We start from the raw sequence: 21,331 nt of genomic DNA, 5'->3' as shown, positions 1-21,331 counted from the left end.
ATTTATGCTATATATATATATGTATACATATAAACTCGACAGATGTTAGCTATAATTACTTAAACCTGAATGAATAAAATAATTATGTTCAATATTTTCTATCTTAGAAAGCAGGAGATGAGTAATGGTTTAAAAATCTGTGTCAAAAATGGCTTGACGTGAAAACGGTTTTGGTGCTTATACTTATCTACAACAAAAACAAAATATACAAGCACTTTATTCCTTGAAATGCAACATAAACGAAGCATGATTTGTCAACATCTAACTTGACTAAACAGTGTGTTCATGTTAGTGCTAAAATAAAAGCCCCAAGAGGATAAGCACTCTGTCTGTTTTATTCACTATTGTATCCCTCACTTTAGCACAGAGCCTGGCACACAGTAGGTGTTGATTATTGAAAACATTATTTCCTTTCTCCCTCACATTAACTATGTAAGGTAAGCATAATTTCCTCCATTCAACGCTAAGGGAACTGAGGTAAAATGTGGTTAAGTGTCTTGAAAGTATTAGAAGATGTAGAACTTTTGACTCCTATTTTATGCTACTTTGACCTTCAGGATTTTCAGAATATTTTACCTATAATTTCAATTTTTCATTTTTTAAGATGACAGTTTAAAAAATTACTCTAAAATTACTCTAAAATAATCCTCATACAGATTACGCCCATCAACTAAGAATACATATACAAATTAATTAGAAAATAGGTAAGAAAATACATAAAGAAATACATAAGGGAAATATAAAAAATATATATATTAAATTTGATAGTATAAAATATCTCAAATAGACATCATTGATATCATCCTATTACCAGTAATAAATATACAGAAAAATACTAAACCCCACTCCATCTACCCTGAACTGTCTTTTTAGTAATAATTGCAAAGTTCTAGTTTATCTAAATGTTTCTCAGTAGCTGCTTCCTAAACTACTAAATGTCACACCATCCAATTTTTTTAAACATCTTCTATGCAAATACTTCATTAATAGGTACTATGACAAAAAGGCACAGCAGAAGTGAAGAACACCTGTTTCAAGAACTTTAAAATCTACTTTAAAGAAGATGCTTATATATGAAGCTATTAGCAAATTATGCCAAAACAGCATATGAAGAGGAAACGAAGATTACTGAGTATACAGTTAACCCTTGAACCAGAGGAGTTTGAACTGTACAGGTCCACTTTCACCCAGGATTTTTTTCAGTAAGTACTATAGTACTACACAATCCAAGGTTGGTTGAATCAACATATAAGGAACCTTGGATAGGGGAGAATCACAGCTATGGAGGACCAATTACAAAGTTAAACTCGGGTTTTGGACTGTGGCGGGTGGGGGATGGGGGGTTGGTAACCCTATTCCCCCCACCACCCCACTGTTCAAGAGTCAACTGTATAATACAAGTTAGACATACATGGTAGGCATTTTCACATACATTACCTCAGTTCTTTTTTTAAATTTATTTATTTGGTTGCACCGGGTCTTAGTTGCAGCAGGTGGGCTCCTTAGTTGTGGCAGGTGGGCTCCTTAGTTGCGGTTCGCCAGCTCCTCAGTTGCAGCTCGCCAGCTCCTTAATTGTGGCGCATGGGCTCCTTAGTTGTGGCATGCGAACTTTTAGCTGTGGCATGCATGTGAGATCTAGTTCCCTATCAGGGATCGAACCTGGGCCCTCTGCATTGGGAGCACAGAGTCTTAACCACTGCACCACCAGGGAAGTCCCGTTTTTTTGTTGTTGTTGGTTTTTTTGTTTGTTTTTTGTTTTAATATTTATTTATTTGGCTGCGTCAGGTCTCAGTTGCGGCGCGTGGGCTCTCTAGCTGTGGTCTGCCGGCTCTAGAGCTGCAGGGCATGTGGGATCTTAGTTGCCCGACCAGGGATCGAAGCTGTGTTCCCTGCACTGGAAGGCGGATTCTTAACCACTGGAAGTCCCCTCAGTTCTTAACAACTCTGTGAAGTAAGCTTTGCCATCTTCATTTTGGAGAAGGAAATTGAAATTCATAGAGGTTAAATGACTTTCGAAAATAAAGGGCATATCAGGATCTGAGATCTGAAATACAAGTCTAACTCCAAAGTCTTTTTTTTTCTTTAAACTACATCTTGCAGCCTCCCACATGTACATGACTACAGGGTGTAGCAACATTTATAAACACTAAAGGAAAAGAAAGAAAGACATCATTGTAGAGAATAATTCCCAGGAAAGATTTTGTTGTGGAAATGAAGTGTGAGCTGAGTCTGAAATTAAGTATAAAACTGAAACTACTGTTAATTTTGTGATTAATACCACAAAAATTTCTAAATGAAAAAAAAAATCTAAACATTTTCCCTTCGGTTTATACTGACTGGACCTAATCGCTGAAATTTTTCATCCTTTCTTCCATTTCTTATCCTCATTTTTTTTTTTTTTTTTTTTTTGCGGTTCGCGGGCCTCTCACTGTTGTGGCCTCTCCCGTTGCGGAGCACAGGCTCCGGACGCGCAGGCTCAGCGGCCATGGCTCACGGGCCCAGCCGCTCCGCGGCATGTGGGATCTTCCCGGACCAGGGCACGAACCCGTGTCCCCTGCATCGGCAGGCGGATTCTCAACCACTGCGCCACCAGGGAAGCCCTCCTCTTGCATTTTTAATGTATAATCTACCCCTCCCCCATAATCAATCCCATTATAAAGCCAAAAAAAAAAAAAAACACCTAAGCCTGATATCCTATATTTCTCTTTCTGGCTGGTCAAGATACTAAAGGATAGAAGCCTACATTGCCATATGAGCCTCCTTCATGCTAGTGGTGAGAAAAGCTGAGAGAAAGAGTTAAATACTACTGCTCAAAGTTACAGGACGTTACTGGCCAAACTAGCATTAGATAGAGTCTTCTAGAGTTCTTTCTGTGTCCCTGTGCTCCTTAATTTTTTCTCACCAAAGTACCAATAACAGAAGAACAATGAGGTCTGTAGTTATACAATGGGTTCACTTGAAATTTCTTTGAAGTTTGATTTTGTCTAAAAGCTCCTTTAAAATTCTATATTCATGCCTAATTTACTCATGCTTACTGTAATATTAAAGTGGTTTAAATTATATACTCTAAGTAAAATTGATACTTCAAGAATTATTATGTTTGTTCCCATAGCTTAGATTCTAAGGCTTAGAATCCTTAGAGTATCCCTTGAACACAATATCATGTATCCCAACTTGAGAAGCAGGGCACAAATTGCGTAAAGTTCCTTCCACCACATTTGCCTGCTCCTTTATTTGTCAAATCAGGACATTTTTGAAAGCACAGTAAATTTAATTCCATTCTTTCAAAATATATACGTACTGGCAAAACTATTGTATAAAGTTGTTGGAGTTATTTTAATTACAATATATTCAAGAAGTTCTACTTACTTAGTTTAAATCAATTAAGTACAAACTCACTTATGAACTCATTAAACAACCTGGATGGAATTTCTACATCACAATACCTCATTAGACATTTGCTTTTCGGGGAGGTCGCTCAAAAATTAAGTAAGGTTTCATGCTATTCATATTAAATACAGATCCAATTAGTTTTTATTTTTAACATCTTGATTAGAGTATAATTGCTTTACAATCACTTGTTAGTTTCTGCTTTATAACAAAGTGAATCAGCTATACATATCCATATATCCCCATATCTCCTCCCTCTTGCATCTCCCTCCCACCCTCCCTATCCCACCCGTCCAGGTGGTCACAAAGCACTGAGAGATCCAACTACTTTTAAACAGGTTAAATAATCTTTTCTTCTTCCTTGGTATTCATCTTCTCTGCCCAGAGGTGAAGGAAGAAACCCCTTGTGGTTTAATTTTTTTTTTTAGGATTTTTTTTTTTAACATCTCAAATTCCAAATATGCTTAGTTCTTCAATCCTATTTACAGATGCAAAGTATAGACTTTATCTATTTTACTCACTGTATCAAAAAAGCACCCTATTCATCTTAACCAGGAATCTCTCACCAGTAAGAGAAAAACAGATTCATTCATCATTTCCTCCCCAATAACATACTGCTGATTCTCCACGACATACCTTAAAGTTAAACAGTCATATGTACCTTGAATATAGTTAAAACTCTTAACTATGTTTACATACTACTAGTTTATAAAGTCTTTGGTCAGTGGTGATAGTATTAAATGTATTCAATAGAAGTTAATGTAATGATTTCTTACTTTAATCACTAATACATTGCTTCCAACCAAAAATTCATGAAAGAACGACCTAGTTTGAGAAATAGGCTTCTTTTTAATAACAGTCATATAGATCAATATTGGTATGTTTGCCAGTACACACAATTCCATTTCACAGGATATAGGTTTTGTTTGCAATAGTGATTTGCCTTACTTAATGACAACATCTACTCTCAAAAGATATATTTATATATCTTTATCAATAAATGGGCTTTTCAGAAAATAATATTGACACATATAATGCACAAGGATAAGCATGAGGAATGAAATAAACGACTGAACAATTCCAGAGTCAAATGATTATTACCTCCTTAGCTTAGAACTTGTTTTTTTAATTTTTTTTTTTTTTTTTTTTTTTCCGATACGCGGGCCTCTCACTGTTGTGGCCTCTCCCGTTGTGGAGCACAGGCTCCGGACGCGCAGGCTCAGCAGCCATGGCTCACGGGCCCAGCCACTCCGTGGCATATGGGATCTTCCCGGACCGGGGCACGAACCCGCGTCCCCTGCATCGGCAGGCGGACTCTCAACCACTGCGCCACCAGGGAAGCCCGTTTTTCTAATATTTTGAATGACTTTATTTATAAATGACTGAAATACTCCCTACATGTAACTAATATTTTTGCTTTCTAGTTTACAATTAGTCTTTTATCCAATCTTTATTATCTAGTTTTATATATGTCTAATAACTCTTCCTGATTACAAATCTACAATTTAGTGCAATAAAATGTATATTACTAGAGCAAAAACATGATTTTAAAATGCCCTTTCCTAAAAATTTGTATCTTTTTCTCATCCATGCCACTGTTCGTGAATATTTAGGTAATGGATTATCATCTTTAGCTAAGTGCTTTGGTATACCAAACATTAGCAGTGGTTAGCTAATATGATATTTAATAACCAACGAAACATAATCTATCCCACTCTATATCACAAACATATATGTATTGATTATTTTCCTGATGTTTCCATGGAACTTATAGTGGTAGAAGTAGTGTGCTCCCTTGATAAACAGCTTCTTTAGAAATAGACAAAAACAGGTGAAAAATGACACATTTGATATAGTGAGCCTGCTGTGTACTTGTTAAGACCTTAAGTATAATTACTAATGAAGTTGTAAAAAAATAATAAAAATTCCTACATCTGCCCCACATCTTCTTTCTAGTTTCAAAGCAACAGATATTTGTTTATTTGCCTCATGTTATTCATCACATTGTCTTTAGTCTGTTAAAAATAGTAATAGGGCTTCCCTGGTGGCGCAGTGGTTGAGAGTCCGCCTGCCGATGCAGGGGACACGGGTTCGTGCTCCAGTCCGGGAAGATCCCACATGCCGCAGAGCGGCTGGGCCCATAAGCCATGGCCGCTGAGCCTGCGCGTCCGGAGCCTGTGCTCCACAACGGGAGAGGCCACAACAGTGAGAGGCCCGCGTACCACAAAAAAAAAAAAAAAAATAGTAATAGAAGTAAAGAACATTAGATACAGATGCATTAAAAACTAGAGCTTAAGGCTTTCCCTGGTGGCGCAGTGGTTGAGAATCTGCCTGCTAATGCAGGGGACACGGGTTCGAGCCCTCGTCTGGGAAGATCCCACACGCCGCGGAGCAACTAGGCCCGTGAGCCACAACTACTGAGCCTGCGCGTCTGGAGCCTGTGCTCCGCAACAAGAGAGGCCGCGATAGTGAGAGGCCCGCGCACCGCGATGAAGAGTGGCCCCCACTTGCCACAACGAGAGAAAGCCCTCGCACAGAAACGAAGATGCAACACAGCAAAAATTAATTAATTAATAAACTTCTACCCCTCAACATCTTCTTAAAAAAAAAAAAAAAAACCTAGAGCGTAGATCACTAAAGACCATATAACTTTCATTTCTAACAAATCAACATAAAACAGTTACTAACAAAGGTATTGTTTTTAGAGATTGACAATAATCTTCAACATAAAATGTTTCCATGAAAATCTATGTAAATGTTTCCATTTTCCTGAACAAAACGATAATATAACTAAAATATCCATGTTACATTAAGTATCATACTCTGATTTCCAAGTTCTGAATGATTCAAGATAGTAATACAAAAAAATAAATGCCTTTGCTAAATATTTTCCTACCATATTCTTTCAAAATTCTAACAGTTAATTCATTTGATACGGTTTCAGTAGACTGCGTACCATATTTGCCAAATTCATAGCTGAGATAAAGATTACAAAAACACCTAGAAGATGAAAAGTTTCAAAGTGGTATAAAATCTATCTTTCAAGACATAATCAAAGATGTCACAAAGAAATCAAAGATTTTAGAAATGACAACACAATTTACCAAAATACTAACATATTGTAAAATGTGTGCATTTCCTCTAAAATATGTAAAACCTCTAAAACCTCTAAGTTTTCCTCTAAAACCTCTGTAAAACAGACTTAGATAAAATACTTAAAATCACTATTATGAAACATGGAGAGGATATTTTATAAAACAAGCCTTCCACTTTTAAGAAAGCCACAAATTATAACTCACAAAATCAAGGTTTTAGGTGCGGCCTCAAATTCAATTTTCTTAAGTTGAAATCATAGTACTTAAGTTCAGTAAAGAATAATTTTACATAGTAAAACTGCAGTACTTGAAAGTTCTACAAGACAAAATTGTGCAACATGGCTTTATTTCTGTAGGTTTTCTTTGTGTGTACAAAATCACATGGAATGTTAAGACCATAAATATTAAGTTGTTTGTAGTAAAATCCACTATTCAGACTGGGGACTGGTGCTCTTTCCTATGATTCTTCTCCACATTTCCAGGCTCTATCATAGCAGACAATACTTATATCACTAACTTTAAGTAGAAACCTCTCAGAGTTATTTCTGACTTCAAATATCCATTTCATCACCAAATTCTATTGTCCTCTGTTACCACTTCTCTGTTGCAACATTCCTTCACCTATATCCTTATTCCTGACCCTAGACTTCTCCCCCTAAACTACTGTACCTCATTCTCATGAGATAGTTTCCCTAGATTGTCTTTAATTCCACTGCCAAAGTTATCTTCTCTCATTGACATTCTGCTCGTGCCACCTACCTATCCTACCTGAGCATTCCAGGGCCTTTGCATTACATTTTTTTTTCTGCTCAAGAGCCTCACTCTCAGCAACATATTCATTTATAAGGTTGCCACTGACTTTCAACTCCCCTTTAAAATGTCAGTTTCTTCTTAGCCCTGCTAAATGTACCAAATTATCCCTTCAGGTAATCACATTTGCTCCTAATCCATCTGAGTATGGAATACCTTTTATATTTAGCTCTCAATCACACAAGTAATTTATTTAGACAATTTTAGCACAGTGATGACATACACTGTTTCTTTAGTTGTTTGCATACCAATGTCATCCCTATTGGACTGCAGAGACACAGATAAGGGCTGCATCTTTCAAAGCATTCTGTACAACAGCTATCTACAATGTCACTTAACCCAGGTAGGATGATTCATTAAATAAAACTATTATAGAAAGCTTAAATAAAAAAAATTTTTTAATCTCTATGGTTTAACTTTAAAACATCTATGACCTTTCATTTCCATGGACAGTTGACATACTTTGGTTTCTATTAAGCTTCATTCTCACTACTCTAATAATTTTCAAAGCACAGCTAGAATTTAAAGTGCAAGTTGAGGGTTGATATAGGGTATATACTTTTACACCCCGCAATTAGATTCTTTGAAAATCAGCAATGTCAACTCCAAGATTTCTGAGTTACAACTGAATCTTCACACAAGGCAAGAACTTCAGCACCAAAAGAAAAGAACAGCGCATCTTGTAATGAGGGGGCGGGGGAGGGTCCCTTCCCTGCAACTGGTTTAGACTAGTTTCTCTATCGCAGGGGCTTTCAATTAGGAAAATTCAATAAATCACCATTAACATCTGGAAACAATATCAGAGAAAGGCGACCCAGCTACTTAAAAGACAGGAAGGGGTACCATGGAAATCTTTTTCATAAAACTCAGCAGCCAAATTAAGCTTTGCATTTTTTATCTTACCAAGAGAGATTTTTTTCTACCTAATAATAAAAGCAAGTCTCATTCAATTCAGTTCCTTCTCGAGCACCGTCTCAACCTGTCAGAATTTGACAAGGGAAAAAAATCTTAAAGTGTGTGTGTGTGTGTGTGTGTGTTGGGGGGGCGGGAGGTGGGAGGAGAACACCAGGATTCCCGTCTACCTCGCTTCTTTTTCCGAAATCAGCAAGTCCTGGATTTCCTTCACTCCGAACTAAGCCCTCAGGTTCCAAATATAGCTCTTTAACCCCCACCTCGCCACTCAATTACACAGAAACCTTACCAACCACAGAACCACAGCAGAAACCCCTACAAATCGGCTTGCTATTCATCTCGGAAGTCATGCCCTGCAGCAACTGCCTGTCGCCGAACTGAGGGATGTTACCCAAATACAGCGCAACGGAATCAGACATGCAGAGCACACACGGCTTCCGCGAGGGAGGGAAACGCGACCCGGGAAAAGTGCGCTCCTCAGAAGCCTCGGGACCATCCGGGCGGGGGGCGGGGGGTGGTCCCCGAAGGGAGGGGAACAGAGGAGCCCGAGTGGGGGAATCCTTCCCTCTCAAGTAAAAAGGGCTGGATCCCTGGCCGCAGATAACAGTCTGTCCCTCTAAGAAAACGAAGAGGCGGGCAGAGGGCCCTTTGCTTGAGAAGGAGGAATGCAAACACTTTCCGAGGTCCGGGTGCAAGCCGATCCCCCACCTCCCGAGGGAGACGAGGGGTGTCCCGTGAGTGGCTGAGGGGATTCCCGGCTCGCGAGGGGCAGCTGGAGGCGGAGCAGAGTTTCGCCTAACGAACACCCGTATCGGCTCCGGCCGGTGCCCCGCGAAAGCACGCCTAGAGCAGAGCGGGGCCGCCCGGGTGGGGGGAAGGGAGAGGAGGGAGGGGGTGGAAATGGGATTCCCCCCTCTCTGGGACCAGCAGTAACGGAGGAAGCGCGCGGGCCAGCCGAGAGCGGCGTGCTCCAGCCTGCGGAGCCGGGATCCCGCCGCCTGCGCTGGCAGCAAGGAGCCCCGCAGCGGCCGCCGCACCGGCCCCTCTGTCCCCAGGGGCCCAGGACTTCGGTTGCGAAAGCAGTGGGACCTGACATCCCACGGGGTCGGCCGCAGCTCCCGGGGGAGCCCGCGAGAACACCCCAACCTCCAGCAGTTCTCAACGGTTGTAAAACGTCCGCCCCCCCCCAGTCCCCTTCCTCAGCCTTCGCTCCTCCCGAGGCCACAGAGAAGGGTCACCACAGGCGAGAAGCCTGAGGCAAGCCGGGGACAGCAGCCGCGGCGGTCCTGGACCTCCTCGCGCGGTTACCTGTGAGGACTCCGACCCGGATTTGATGGTCGTGGTTAGTTAGGATCATTCCCTCGGTCGCCATGTTTCCCAGCGCAGTCACCGCACTGACGGGAGCCGGGAAAAGCCAGAGGCCGGAGCGCGCGGGCCGGGAGCGCGCTCGCCTCGGAAAGCGCGAGAGCGCCTGGGAAGCGCGAGGCAAGCGCGAGGCGAGCGCTCGGCGGCCTGCGCGAGTGAGAGGCCGGGCCCCGAGGGCGCGAGTCCGCGGGGGGAAGTAGGCGGAGTCAGGGCGCGCGACCCGGAGTCCGGGTCCGAGACAGCGAGCTGCGGGTGGGTTACGCGGTGGCTGCTGAGGGAGAGCGCGCGGAGGCGTAGGAACGAGGCGGGAGAGACTCCCGTCGCTTTGCGGAGCGCGAGAGCCAGGGCCGCTGGACGGCAGGAGACTGAGGGGAAAGGAGAGCACAAGCTCGGGAGGTCGCGGGGGCGGACTCGGGGACAGGGGCGGAGCTACACCGCGAATCGTGGAACTCGTGGCGGGTGAGGGGAGGAGTAAGAACTCGGTTCCGAGGGCTGGGAGCGGGAAGGAGCCGGCGCAGCCCGATCAGAACCGGCGAACGCTGCTGGGCGCGCGAGTAGCGCGGGATTGGTTGGGAGAACGCGGGTGCGCGCGAGACGTGAACGCTGCCTCAGCCGAGCTCCAGACAGAAGCAATCTTCTGCCGAGCCCGGCGTTTGTCAGCTACTCCCGGCGGCTGTTGGGGCGGCAAAGCAGCTCTCCCGAGGGGAAGAGGAGAGGCTCCAGGGACCCTGGAGGTGCCTTAGAAAGCTGCGTGGGTGGCAGAACCGCAGCTGCTGTGACAGCCCGCGGTTGGCGAGGAAGGAGGTATCCTATCCTGCCTTATCTTCCCGCTTGCCGCCCTACCGTAGGATTTCCCAAGTCCAGGTCCAAGTCTGTACGTTCAGGAGGATCCTCACTAGCGAAGCTTAGGAGCCTGCGGCAGGGCATCTTGAGGAGAGATAGCTGGCTTCTCTTTCTCCCGCTGTCGCATGGTTTTGTGGCATCAGGCTTCTTCGCTAAAGGCTCTGCTTTTAGGTGAAAAGCACCAATCTTAGAGAATGAGATTAGAGAATGTTCCTCCCCCCTGAGCCACAATCACAAACCTGGAAATAGAACCCCGGTGGTGGCAATTTTCATTTCAGTATTTGTGGGATATGAGGTTACCATGAAAATAGCTTTTGTTGCCACTTACCTTCATGTGTCTTTCATAAAGTGTGATATGAATCACCTGTGGCTATTTCACATGGGTTTCTTAGTTCCTTTCTTTCTAGCCCTTTCAACTAATGAATAAAAAACATATACACACACATGTATATGTATTTTTTTTCTCAGCTTTGGTAAAACCGGGAAGCATACAAATGAAAAGCAAAATGTCAAAAAAAATGTATAATCGTCATTTGTATACAAGTAAAATCTCAGTTTGATGGTTATGTTTTATTGTGCCAACGAGAACGTGGACTTACTCTCTAACTGAAGAGTCACATTGTTATGTATTTCATTTTAAATAATGGGAGTACAAAGGAGATGATGGGTGGAATTGAGGTGGGAGAAAATTAATCAGTAAAATTTCTTTTGAGTATGTGTATTGCTAGTATTTTTGACAGTGGATTTAAAATTGAAGCCAGATCATGAACCCACCTCCTATAATAATCTATCACCATAGAGCCTGGGAGCCAATGGATTCTTAACTAGTTTCAAATGAGAGATATATATGTGAAAGTATGTTTTCTTTATTTCAAACTAAAGATGAGAAAATGGTTGGTTACATTGCCTTTCTATCTTTATTCCCTCTAGCGCCCCCAAATTTGAAATGATTTTTAAATGTCTTGAATTTTCAGAGAGATAAATTCTAATTCTGCCCACTATAGGTTCTGTAAACGTAAATGAATTGGGGTCTTTTTCTTTATCGTTTATATAAACTGATAGATAAGCACCCTTTCAATTTACAATATTCCGTTATTATTCATGGAAAGAAACTGGCACTTTTGTTTCACAAATAACAGAAAACAAGGGACTTCCTGTATCTATAAAAGCAGCAATGGTGAAATTCATTAAAATTTTCACTCGGGACTTCCCTGATGGCGCAGTGGTTAAGAATCTGCCTGCCAATTCAGGGGACACGGGTTCGAGCCCAGGTCCGGTAAGATCCCACATGCCGCAGAGCAACTAAGGCCGTGCGCCACAACTACTGAGCCTGCGCTCTAGAGCCCGCGAGCCACAACTATTGAAGCCCACATGCTGCAACTACTGAAGCCTGTGCTCTGCAACGGGAAGTCACCGCAGTGAGAAGCCCATGCACCGCAACGAAGAGTAGCCCCCACTCACCGCAACTAGAGAAAGCCCGCGCGCAGCAACGAAGACCCAATGCAGCCAAAAATAAATAAATAAATAATAAATGTATAAAAAAATTTTTAATTGGGAAGGGTGAAGATGAATTAAGCCTTTTTAAAGTATATGGAGGTTAGTTTGTTAAACCTGCTAAAATTGCTGAAAAGAAGTAATGTTAATAGAATTAAACTGGACAATTATAATAGATGCTTGTCTTTCAACAATTTTCCTCAAGTATATTCATCTCAGCTGAATTTAGGAAGCTCTAAGAAAATTTACACAGGAAAAGCCTAGTGACCTTGCTGTCTAGTGGGACTTTTTGTTTTACTGCTGGTTATTGAATGAATATTGCAGTATCCACATGCTTTTTAACTCCTGTTACCATGTGACATTTCTTCAGAATTCATCTGGGAATCAAGTGTTACAACAAAGAAAACTTTCTGGAAAGTAGGAAGAGAGTAGCATTTCCAAAGATTGATAAATGTCTCAGGAACATATTTGGGGGGGGAGAAAGTGGAAAAGTTCAGAGTTTGTATATAAAGCATTAGAAGTGCCCAGGGATTTATTCTCTCCATTCCTGAGATATTAATAATGAAAATTGAGTTTACACTGAGAACACAAAAGATGGGTAAACACTTGGCTGTCATAATGATTTTCATTATAAAGGTGAAAGTTTATTAGTAGAAGTGAATTACTGAATGAAGAACAGTTGAGTTTTTCTGGTACTGGTATATTTACATTTAGTCCTCCTAGTACTTTAGTTTTCCTGTGGTTAATCACACTTTCAATATAAATAAGGCAAAAGTTTACTGGCTTTTCTGGGGTTAGACTCTCCTCATTAGCACTAGATGTAAGCAAGAACAAAGTTGGCAATGCATTATTCTTCCACTAAGGCTTATTCTACTCTTGCCTCTTTCCCGATTGGCTAATAGCCACAACTGAGTGGATTACAAATGGGTGCAAGCAACATTTTGAATATACTTAAGGCCACTGAACTGTACACTTTAAAATGATTAAAATGGTAAATTTTGTTTGGTGTAGTTAGCACAATTTTTCAAAAACTGGATGTAAGGTGAAGCTCTGGTTGATTTTAACATAGTATTTTCCCCAAAGGAAGGGTGATAGAGTTAAGATGAACTTTTGACTGACTGAATCAGGCAAGGTATTAGTTCCTAGGGCTGCCATAACTAAGTACAACAAACTCAGTGACTTAAAACAACAGAAATTTATTCTCTCATGGTTCTGGAGGCCAGAAATCTAAAATCAATGTGTCAGCAAAGCCATGCTCACTCTAAATTCTCTTGAGAAGAACTCTTTCCTTGCCTCTTTCTAGCCTCCAGTGGTTGCCTGCCATCCTTGGCGTTCCTTGACTTACAGTTGCATCACTCAGTCTTTGCCTTTGTCTTCACATGGCCTTCTTCCCTGTGTGTATTTTTACTTGCCCTTCTTCTAATGATACCAGTCATTGGATTTAGGGCCCATATTAATCCACTATGACCTCATCTTAACTAATCACATCTCCAAAGACCCTATTTCCAAATTCCAAGGTTCTATGTGGATGTGAAATTTGAGGGGACACTATTCAACCCAGTACAGGTGGTAATAGATTACATTACTGTGTAAACATATAAATTACAAACTCAGCCTATTAGAAAAGAATGTTCAGAAGTTTCTCTAAAAGCTAGATTTAGGGACTTCCCTGGTGGCGCAGTGGTTAAGAATCTACCTGCCAATGCTGGGGACACTGGTTCGATTCCTGGTCTGGGAAGATCCCACGTGCCGCGGAGCAACTAAGCCCCTGCGCCATGACTACTAAGTCTGCGCTCTAGAGCCTGCAAGCCACAACTACTGAAGCCCACAGGCATAGAGCCCATGCTCCACAACAAGAGAAGCCACTGCAATGAGAAGCCTGCACGCCACAACAAAGAGCAGCCCCCGCTCAATGTAACTAGAGAAAGCCCGTGCGCAGCAACGAAGACCCAATGCAGCCAAAAATAAATAAATAATTTTTCAAAAGAAATAAAAAGCTGAGATTTAGAAATTAGACACATTTTTAGAGAAAATACAGCTCTATAGAATAGAGAATACTGGGGAAATTTAAAATTTTTGACCTAAATAGCCTAATGCTTTCCCCCCCAGAAGTAGTTTTCAAAATTAGAAATTTCCAAAGTCTAATAAGATAAATTTAGTCAGTCCTACTAATGAAATTGACATTTTGGTTTTAGTTCTGATGCCCTTGTTATCTTTTAGTAAAGTGGAGCTGAGCCACATCAATTTCTCATGGAGTTTGATGACACTTATTTGGGAACAACTAGGACAATGTTTTCCGATGTCTGCCATGTTTATTAAAATTAATTGAACTTTTCCTTCCTTGGGCTTTTGATATTATATTCTGCTGCCCAGATTGCTGCTTGAATAATTTTGTGCCACAGTCCTTTGTATTTTTCCTCACACTTACTCTCTTCCTCTGAGGTCCCCAACTGGAAATCCAGATGAATGAGGCTGTTTTTGGTTGCAAGTGACTGACGCTAGTTTAAGCCTAAAGGAATTCATTGGCTCACGCAGCTAGGAAGTTCAGACATGTATTGGCTTCTGTAAGCTATAATTTAGATGAGTAGTTTTCGAGTCCATCTAGGGACACCGGGAGACTCCAAGATCTTTTCAGAGGGTCTACAAAGTCAAAAGTATTTTCATACTAATACTAAGCCATTATGTGCCTTTTTCCACTCATTTTCTCATTAGATACGGTAGAATTTTCCAGAGGCTACGTGATGTGTAGTGATGTCATCACTCTGATAGCTAATGGAATGTGTGTTTGTATATTCTCATATTTTAAAAATTTTAATATAGTAAATACCAATAGGTATAACCTACTTAAACAAAAGCTCTTTGGAGTCCTCAATAATTTTTAAGAGTGTAAAGGTGTCCTGAGACCAAAATCTTGAAAACCACAAATTTAGGTCATGGAGAGTGATGTGAGGTGAGAACTCCACCAACCCTAAAAGGTCTCTCCCCTAGAATCTCCAGAAAGGAACACAGCCCCGCTAGTACCTTGGATTTAGCCCAGGAAAAGTCCAAGCTACAGAAAGTTTTTCTAGGTTTGACCAATGGGAAGCAGCAGATGCCTATAGGAGGGAACAAGAATGCCTGAGCCGTGTGGATGAAAGGCTTTTGGTGCTCCAGCCAGGAGTCAGGGCTCTGCCTCTGAGGTAGGAGAGCCAACTGCAGGACACTGGTCAACAAGAGACCTCCCAGCTCCACATAATATTAAACGGCGGAAATCTCCCAGAGACCTCCATCTTAACACCAGCACCCAGCTTCACTCAACGACCAGCAAGCCACAGTGCTGGACAACCTATGCCAAACAACAAGCAAGACAGGAACACAACCCCACCCATTAGCACAGAGGCTGCCTAAAATCATAATAAGGCCACAGACACCCCAAAACACACCACCAGACGTAAACCTGCCCACTAGAGAGACAAGATCCAGCCTCATCCACCACAACACAGGCACTAGTCCCCTCCTCCAGGAAGCCTACACAACCCACTGAAACAACCTTAGCCACTGGAGACAGACATCAAAAACAACGGGAACTACGAACCTGCAGCCTGCAAAAAGGAGACCCCAAACACAGTACGATAAGCAAAATGAGAAGACAGAAAAACACACAGCAGATGAAGGAGCAAGATAAAAATGCACCAGACCTAACAAATGAAGAGGAAATAGGCAGTCAACCTGAAAAAGAATTCAGAATAATGATAGTAAGGATGATCCGAAATCTTGGAAGTAGAATGGACAAAATGCAAGAATCAGTTAACAAGGACCTAGAAGAAATAAAGATGAAACAAGCAATGATGAACAACGCAATAAATGAAATTAAAAGTACTCTAGATGGGATCAATAGCAGAATAACTGAGGCAGAAGAACGGATAAGTGACCTGGAAGATAAAATAGTGGAAATAACTACTGCAGAGCATAATAAAGAAAAAAGAATGAAAAGAACTAAAGACAGTCTCAGAGACCTCTGGGACAACATTAAACGCACCAATATTCGAATTATAGGGGTTCCAGAAGAAGAAGAGAAAAAGAAAGGGACTGAGAAAATATTTGAAGAGATTATAGTTGAAAACTTCCCTAATATGGGAAAGGAAATAGTTAATCATGTCCAGGAAGCACAGAGAGTCCCATACAGGATAAATCCAAGGAGAAATACGCCAAGACACATATTAATCAAACTGTCAAAAATTAAAAACACAGAAAGCATATTAAAAGCAGCAAGGGAAAAACAACAAATAACACACAAGGGAATCCCCATAAGGTTAACAGCTGATCTCTCAGCAGAAACCCTACAAGCCAGAAGGGAGTGGCAGGACATACTGAAAGTGATGAAGGAGAAAAACCTGCAACCAAGACTACTCTACCCAGCAAGGATCTCATTCAGATTTGATGGAGAAATTAAAACCTTTACAGACAAGCAAAAGCTGAGAGAGTTCAGCACCACCAAACCAGCTTTACAACAAATGCTAAAGGAACTTCTCTAGACAAGAAACACAAGAGAAGGGAAAGACCTATAATAACGAACCCAAAACAATTTAGAAAATGGGAATAGGAACATACATATCGATAATTACCTTAAATGTAAATGGACTAAATGCTCCCACCAAAAGACACAGATTGGCTGAATGGATACAAAAACAAGACCCTTATATATGCTGTCTACAAGAGACCCACTTCAGACCTAGAGACACATACAGACTGAAAGTAAGGGGATGGAAAAAGATATTCCATGCAAATGGAAATCAAAAGAAAGCTGGAGTAGCAATTCTCATATCAGACAAAATAGACTTTAAAATAAGGACTATTAAAAGAGACAAAGAAGGACACTACATAATGATCAAGGGATCGATCCAAGAAGAAGATATAACAATTGTAAATATTTATGCACCCAACATAGGAGCACCTCAATACATAAGGCAAATACTAACAGCCATAAAAGGGGAGATCGACAGTAACACATTCATAGTAGGGAACTTTAACACCCCACTTTCACCCATTGACAGATCATCCAAAATGAAAATAAATAAGGAAACACAAGCTTTAAATGATACATTAAACAAGATGGACTTAATTGATATTTATAGGACACTCCATCCAAAAACAACAGAATACACATTTTTCTCAAGTGCTCATGGAACATTCTCCAGGATAGATCATATCTTGGGTCACAAATCAAGCCTTGGTAAATTTAAGAAAATTGAAATTGTATCAAGTATCTTTTCTGACCACAACACCATGAGACTACATATCAATTACAGGAAAAGATCTGTAAAAAATACAAACACATGGAGGCTAAACAATACACTACTTAATAATGAAGTGACCACTGAAGAAATCAAAGAGGAAATAAAAAAATACCTAGAAACAAATGACAATGGAGACACAACGACCTAAAACCTATGGGATGCAGCAAAAGCAGTTCTAAGGGGGAAGTTTATAGCAATACAAGCCCACCTTAAGAAGCAGGAAACATCTTGAATAAACAACCTAACCTTGCACCTCAAGCAATTAGAGAAAGAAGAACAAAAAAACCCCAAAGCTAGCAGAAGGAAAGAAATCATAAAAATCAGATCAGAAATAAATGAAAAAGAAATGAAGGAAACGATAGCAAAGATCAATAAAACTAAAAGCTGGTTCTTTGAGAAGATAAACGAAATTGATAAACCACTAGCCAGACTCATCAAGAAAAAAAGGGAGAAGACTCAAATCAATAGAATTAGAAATGAAAAAGGAGAAGTAACAACTGACACTGCAGAAATAAAAAAAATCATGAGAGATTACTACAAGCAACTCTATGCCAATAAAATGGACAATCTGGAAGAAATGGACAAATTCTTAGAAATGCACAACCTGCCAAGACTGAATCAGGAAGAAATAGAAAATATGAACAGACCAATCACAAGCACTGAAATTGAAACTGTGATTAAAAATCTTCCAACAAACAAAAGCCCAGGACCAGATGGCTTCACAGGTGAATTCTATCAAACGCTTAGAGAAGAGCTAACACCTATCCTTCTCAAACTCTTCCAAAATATAGCAGAGGGAGGAACACTCCCAAATTCCTTCTACGAGGCCACCATCACCTTGATACCAAAACCAGACAAGGATGTCACAAAGAAAGAAAACTACAGGCCAATATCACTGATGAACATAGATGCAAAAATCCTCAACAAGATACTAGCAAACAGAATCCAACAGCACATTAAAAGGATCATACGCCATGATCAAGTGGGGTTTGTTCCAGGAATGCAAGGATTCTTCAATATACGCAAATCTATCAATGTGATAAACCATATTAACAAATTGAAGGAGAAAAACCATATGATCATCTCAACAGATGCAGAGAAAGCTTTTGACAAAATTCAACACCCATTTATGATAAAAACCCTGCAGAAAGTAGGCATAGAGGAAGCTTTCCTCAACATAATAAAGGCCATATATGACAAGCCCACAGCAAACATCATCCTCAATGGTGAAAAACTGAAAGCATTTCCACTAAGATCAGGAACAAGACAAGGCTGCCCACTCTCACCACTCTTATTCAACATAGTTTTGGCAGTTTTAGCCACAGCAACCAGAGAAGAAAAGGAAATAAAAGGAATCCAAATCGGAAAAGAAGAAGTAAAGCTGTCACTGTTTGCAGATGACATGATACTATACATAGAGAATCCTAAAGATGCTACCAGAAAACTACTAGAGCTAATCAATGAATTTGGTAAAGTAGCAGCATACAAAATTAATGCACAGAAATCTCTGGCATTCCTATATACTAATGATGAAAAATCTGAAAGTGAAATCAAGAAAACACTCCCATTTACCATTGCAACAAAAAGAATAAAATATCTAGGAATAAACCTACCTAAGGAGACAAAAGACCTGTATGCAGAAAATTATAAGACACTGATGAAAGAAATTAAAGATGACACAAATAGATGGAGAGATATACCATGTTCTTGGATGGGAAGAATCAACATTGTGAAAATGACTCTACTACCCAAAGCAATCTACAGATTCAATGCAATCCCTATCAAACTACCACTGGCATTTTTCACAGAACTAGAACAAAAAATTTCACAATTTGTATGGAAACACAAAAGACCCCGAATAGCCAAAGCAATCTTGAGAACGAAAAAAGGAGCTGGAGGAATCAGGCTCCCTGACTTCAGACTATACTACAAAGCTACAGTAATCAAGACAGTATGGTACTGGCACAAAAACAGAAAGATAGATCAATGGAACAGGATAGAAAACCCAGAGATAAACCCACGCACATATGGACACCTTATCTTTGATAAAGGTGGCAGGAAAGTACAGTGGAGAAAGGACAACCTCTTCAATAAATGGTGCTGGGAAAACTGGACAGGTACATGTAAAAGTATGAGATTAGATCACTCCTTAACACCATACACAAAAATAAGCTCAAAATGGATTAAAGACCTAAATGTAAGGCCAGACACTATCAAACTCTTAGAGGAAAACATAGGCAGAACACTCTATGACATAAATCACAGCAAGATCCTTTCTGACCCACCTCCTAGAGTAATGAAAATAAAAACAAAAATAAACAAATGGGACCTAATGAAACTTCAAAGCTTTTGCACAGCAAAGGAAACCATAAACAAGACCAAAAGACAACCCTCAGAATGGGAGAAAATATTTGCAAATGAAGCAACTGACAAAGGATTAATCTCCAAAATTTACAAGCAGCTCATGCAGCTCAATTACAAAAAAACAAACAACCCAATCCAAAAATGGGCAGAAGACCTAAATAGACATTTCTCCAAAGAAGATATACAGAATGCCAACAAACACATGAAAGAATGCTCAACATCATTAATCATTAGAGAAATGCAGATCAAAACTACAATGAGATATCATCTCACACCAGTCAGAATGGCCATCATCAAAAAATCTAGAAACAATAAATGCTGGAGAGGGTGTGGAGAAAAGGGAACACTCTTGCACTGCTGGTGGGAATGTGAATTGGTTCAGCCACTATGGAGAACAGTATGGAGGTTCCTTAAAAAACTACAAATAGAATTACCATATGACCCAGCAATCCCACTACTGAGCATATACCCTGAGTAAACCAAAATTCAAAAAGAGTCATGTACCAAAATGTTCATTGCAGCTCTATTTACAGTAGCCCGGAGATGGAAACAACCTAAGTGCCCATCATCAGATGAATGGATAAAGAAGATGTGGCACATATATACAATGGAATATTACTCAGCCATAAAAAGAAACGAAATTGAGCTATTTGTAATGAGATGGATAGACCTAGAGTCTGTCATACAGAGTGAAGTAAGTCAGAAAGAAAAAGACAAATACCGTATGCTAACACATATATATGGAATTTAAGAAAAAAAAATGTCATGAAGATCCTAGGGGTAAGACAGGAATAAAGACGCAGACCTACTGGAGAACGGACTTGAGGATATGGGGAGGGGGAAGGGTGAGGTTTGACAGGGCAAGAGAGAGTTATGGACATATACACACTAACAAACGTAGTAAGGTAGATAGCTAGTGGGAAGCAGCTGCATGGCACAGGGATATTAGCTCTGTGCTTTGTGACAGCCTGGAGGGGTGGGATAGGGAGAGTGGGAGGGAGGGAGACGCAAGAGGGAAGACATATGGGAACATATGTATATGTATAACTGATTCACTTTGTTATAAAGCAGAAACTAACACACCATTGTAAAGCAATTATACCCCAATAAAGATGTTAAAAAACAAAACAAAACAAAACAAAAAAAATTTAGGTCATGTCTCCATCCCAAAGCACTAAGGCAAAGGCAATAGCATTTTCTAATTGGTTGGCCTCAGTCATGTGTTCACCCAGAGGATCAGGATCAGATGAACCCCTACCAAATAGACAAAGATCAAGGGAGGATGCATCTGGGTACCATATGTAAGGCTAGTGCCTTGACAGATTAGTAGTTAGTCAGAAAGGGTTTAAACTGAAATGTCAACTGAGACTTAAAATTGTTTCTGGTGATAAAAAGTTGAAAAGCTGGATACTTCCATTAAGGCATCTGAAGTAGCATAACAGTTGGGAAAATAAATGCATAACACCCCACACACACACACACACAAAATCTCCTATCTCTCTCTACCATTACTATAGATTTTAATCTTTTCTGAGGGCTTTAATTTATACATTTGATACGACCCACATTGTTTCATGTTAATATTCAGAAGCTAGAGAAGCTCTTCCCTGTGTGTCCTGACAATTTACAAATGTACAAGGTCACCACTTATTTATATGGCTGCTTACCTGATAAAAGAAGGAAACCAGAAACAAAAAATTTTGTTTCTAAAGAAAGCACTGGTTTTTCTCCCTCCTTAATTCAAAGAAAGTGTAGACGAAAGAGGAGGAGGACAGTATTTGC

General features: G+C 40.5%; 1 protein-coding gene across 1 annotated transcript in view; it reads right to left on the bottom strand.

The window, feature by feature from the left end:
• The window catches only part of GPHN (gephyrin), a 619,699-nt gene extending 609,741 nt beyond the window's left edge, over positions 1–9,958 (bottom strand). Inside the window, exon 1 of the mRNA XM_029239205.1 lies at positions 9,516–9,958. Within this exon, the coding sequence (XP_029095038.1) occupies positions 9,516–9,579 (64 nt within the window). The 5' untranslated portion in view covers positions 9,580–9,958. The remainder of the gene's footprint in view (positions 1–9,515) is intronic.
• Between the last annotated feature and the right edge of the window lie 11,373 nt (positions 9,959–21,331).

The sequence above is a fragment of the Monodon monoceros genome, unplaced genomic scaffold (assembly GCF_005190385.1).
Source record: "Monodon monoceros isolate NGI ecotype Baffin Bay Population unplaced genomic scaffold, NGI_Narwhal_1 Super_Scaffold_21, whole genome shotgun sequence".
Taxonomy (NCBI): domain Eukaryota; kingdom Metazoa; phylum Chordata; class Mammalia; order Artiodactyla; family Monodontidae; genus Monodon; species Monodon monoceros.
The sequence above is the reverse complement of the archived record's forward strand: the minus strand, read 5'-3'. Positions and strand labels throughout refer to the sequence as shown.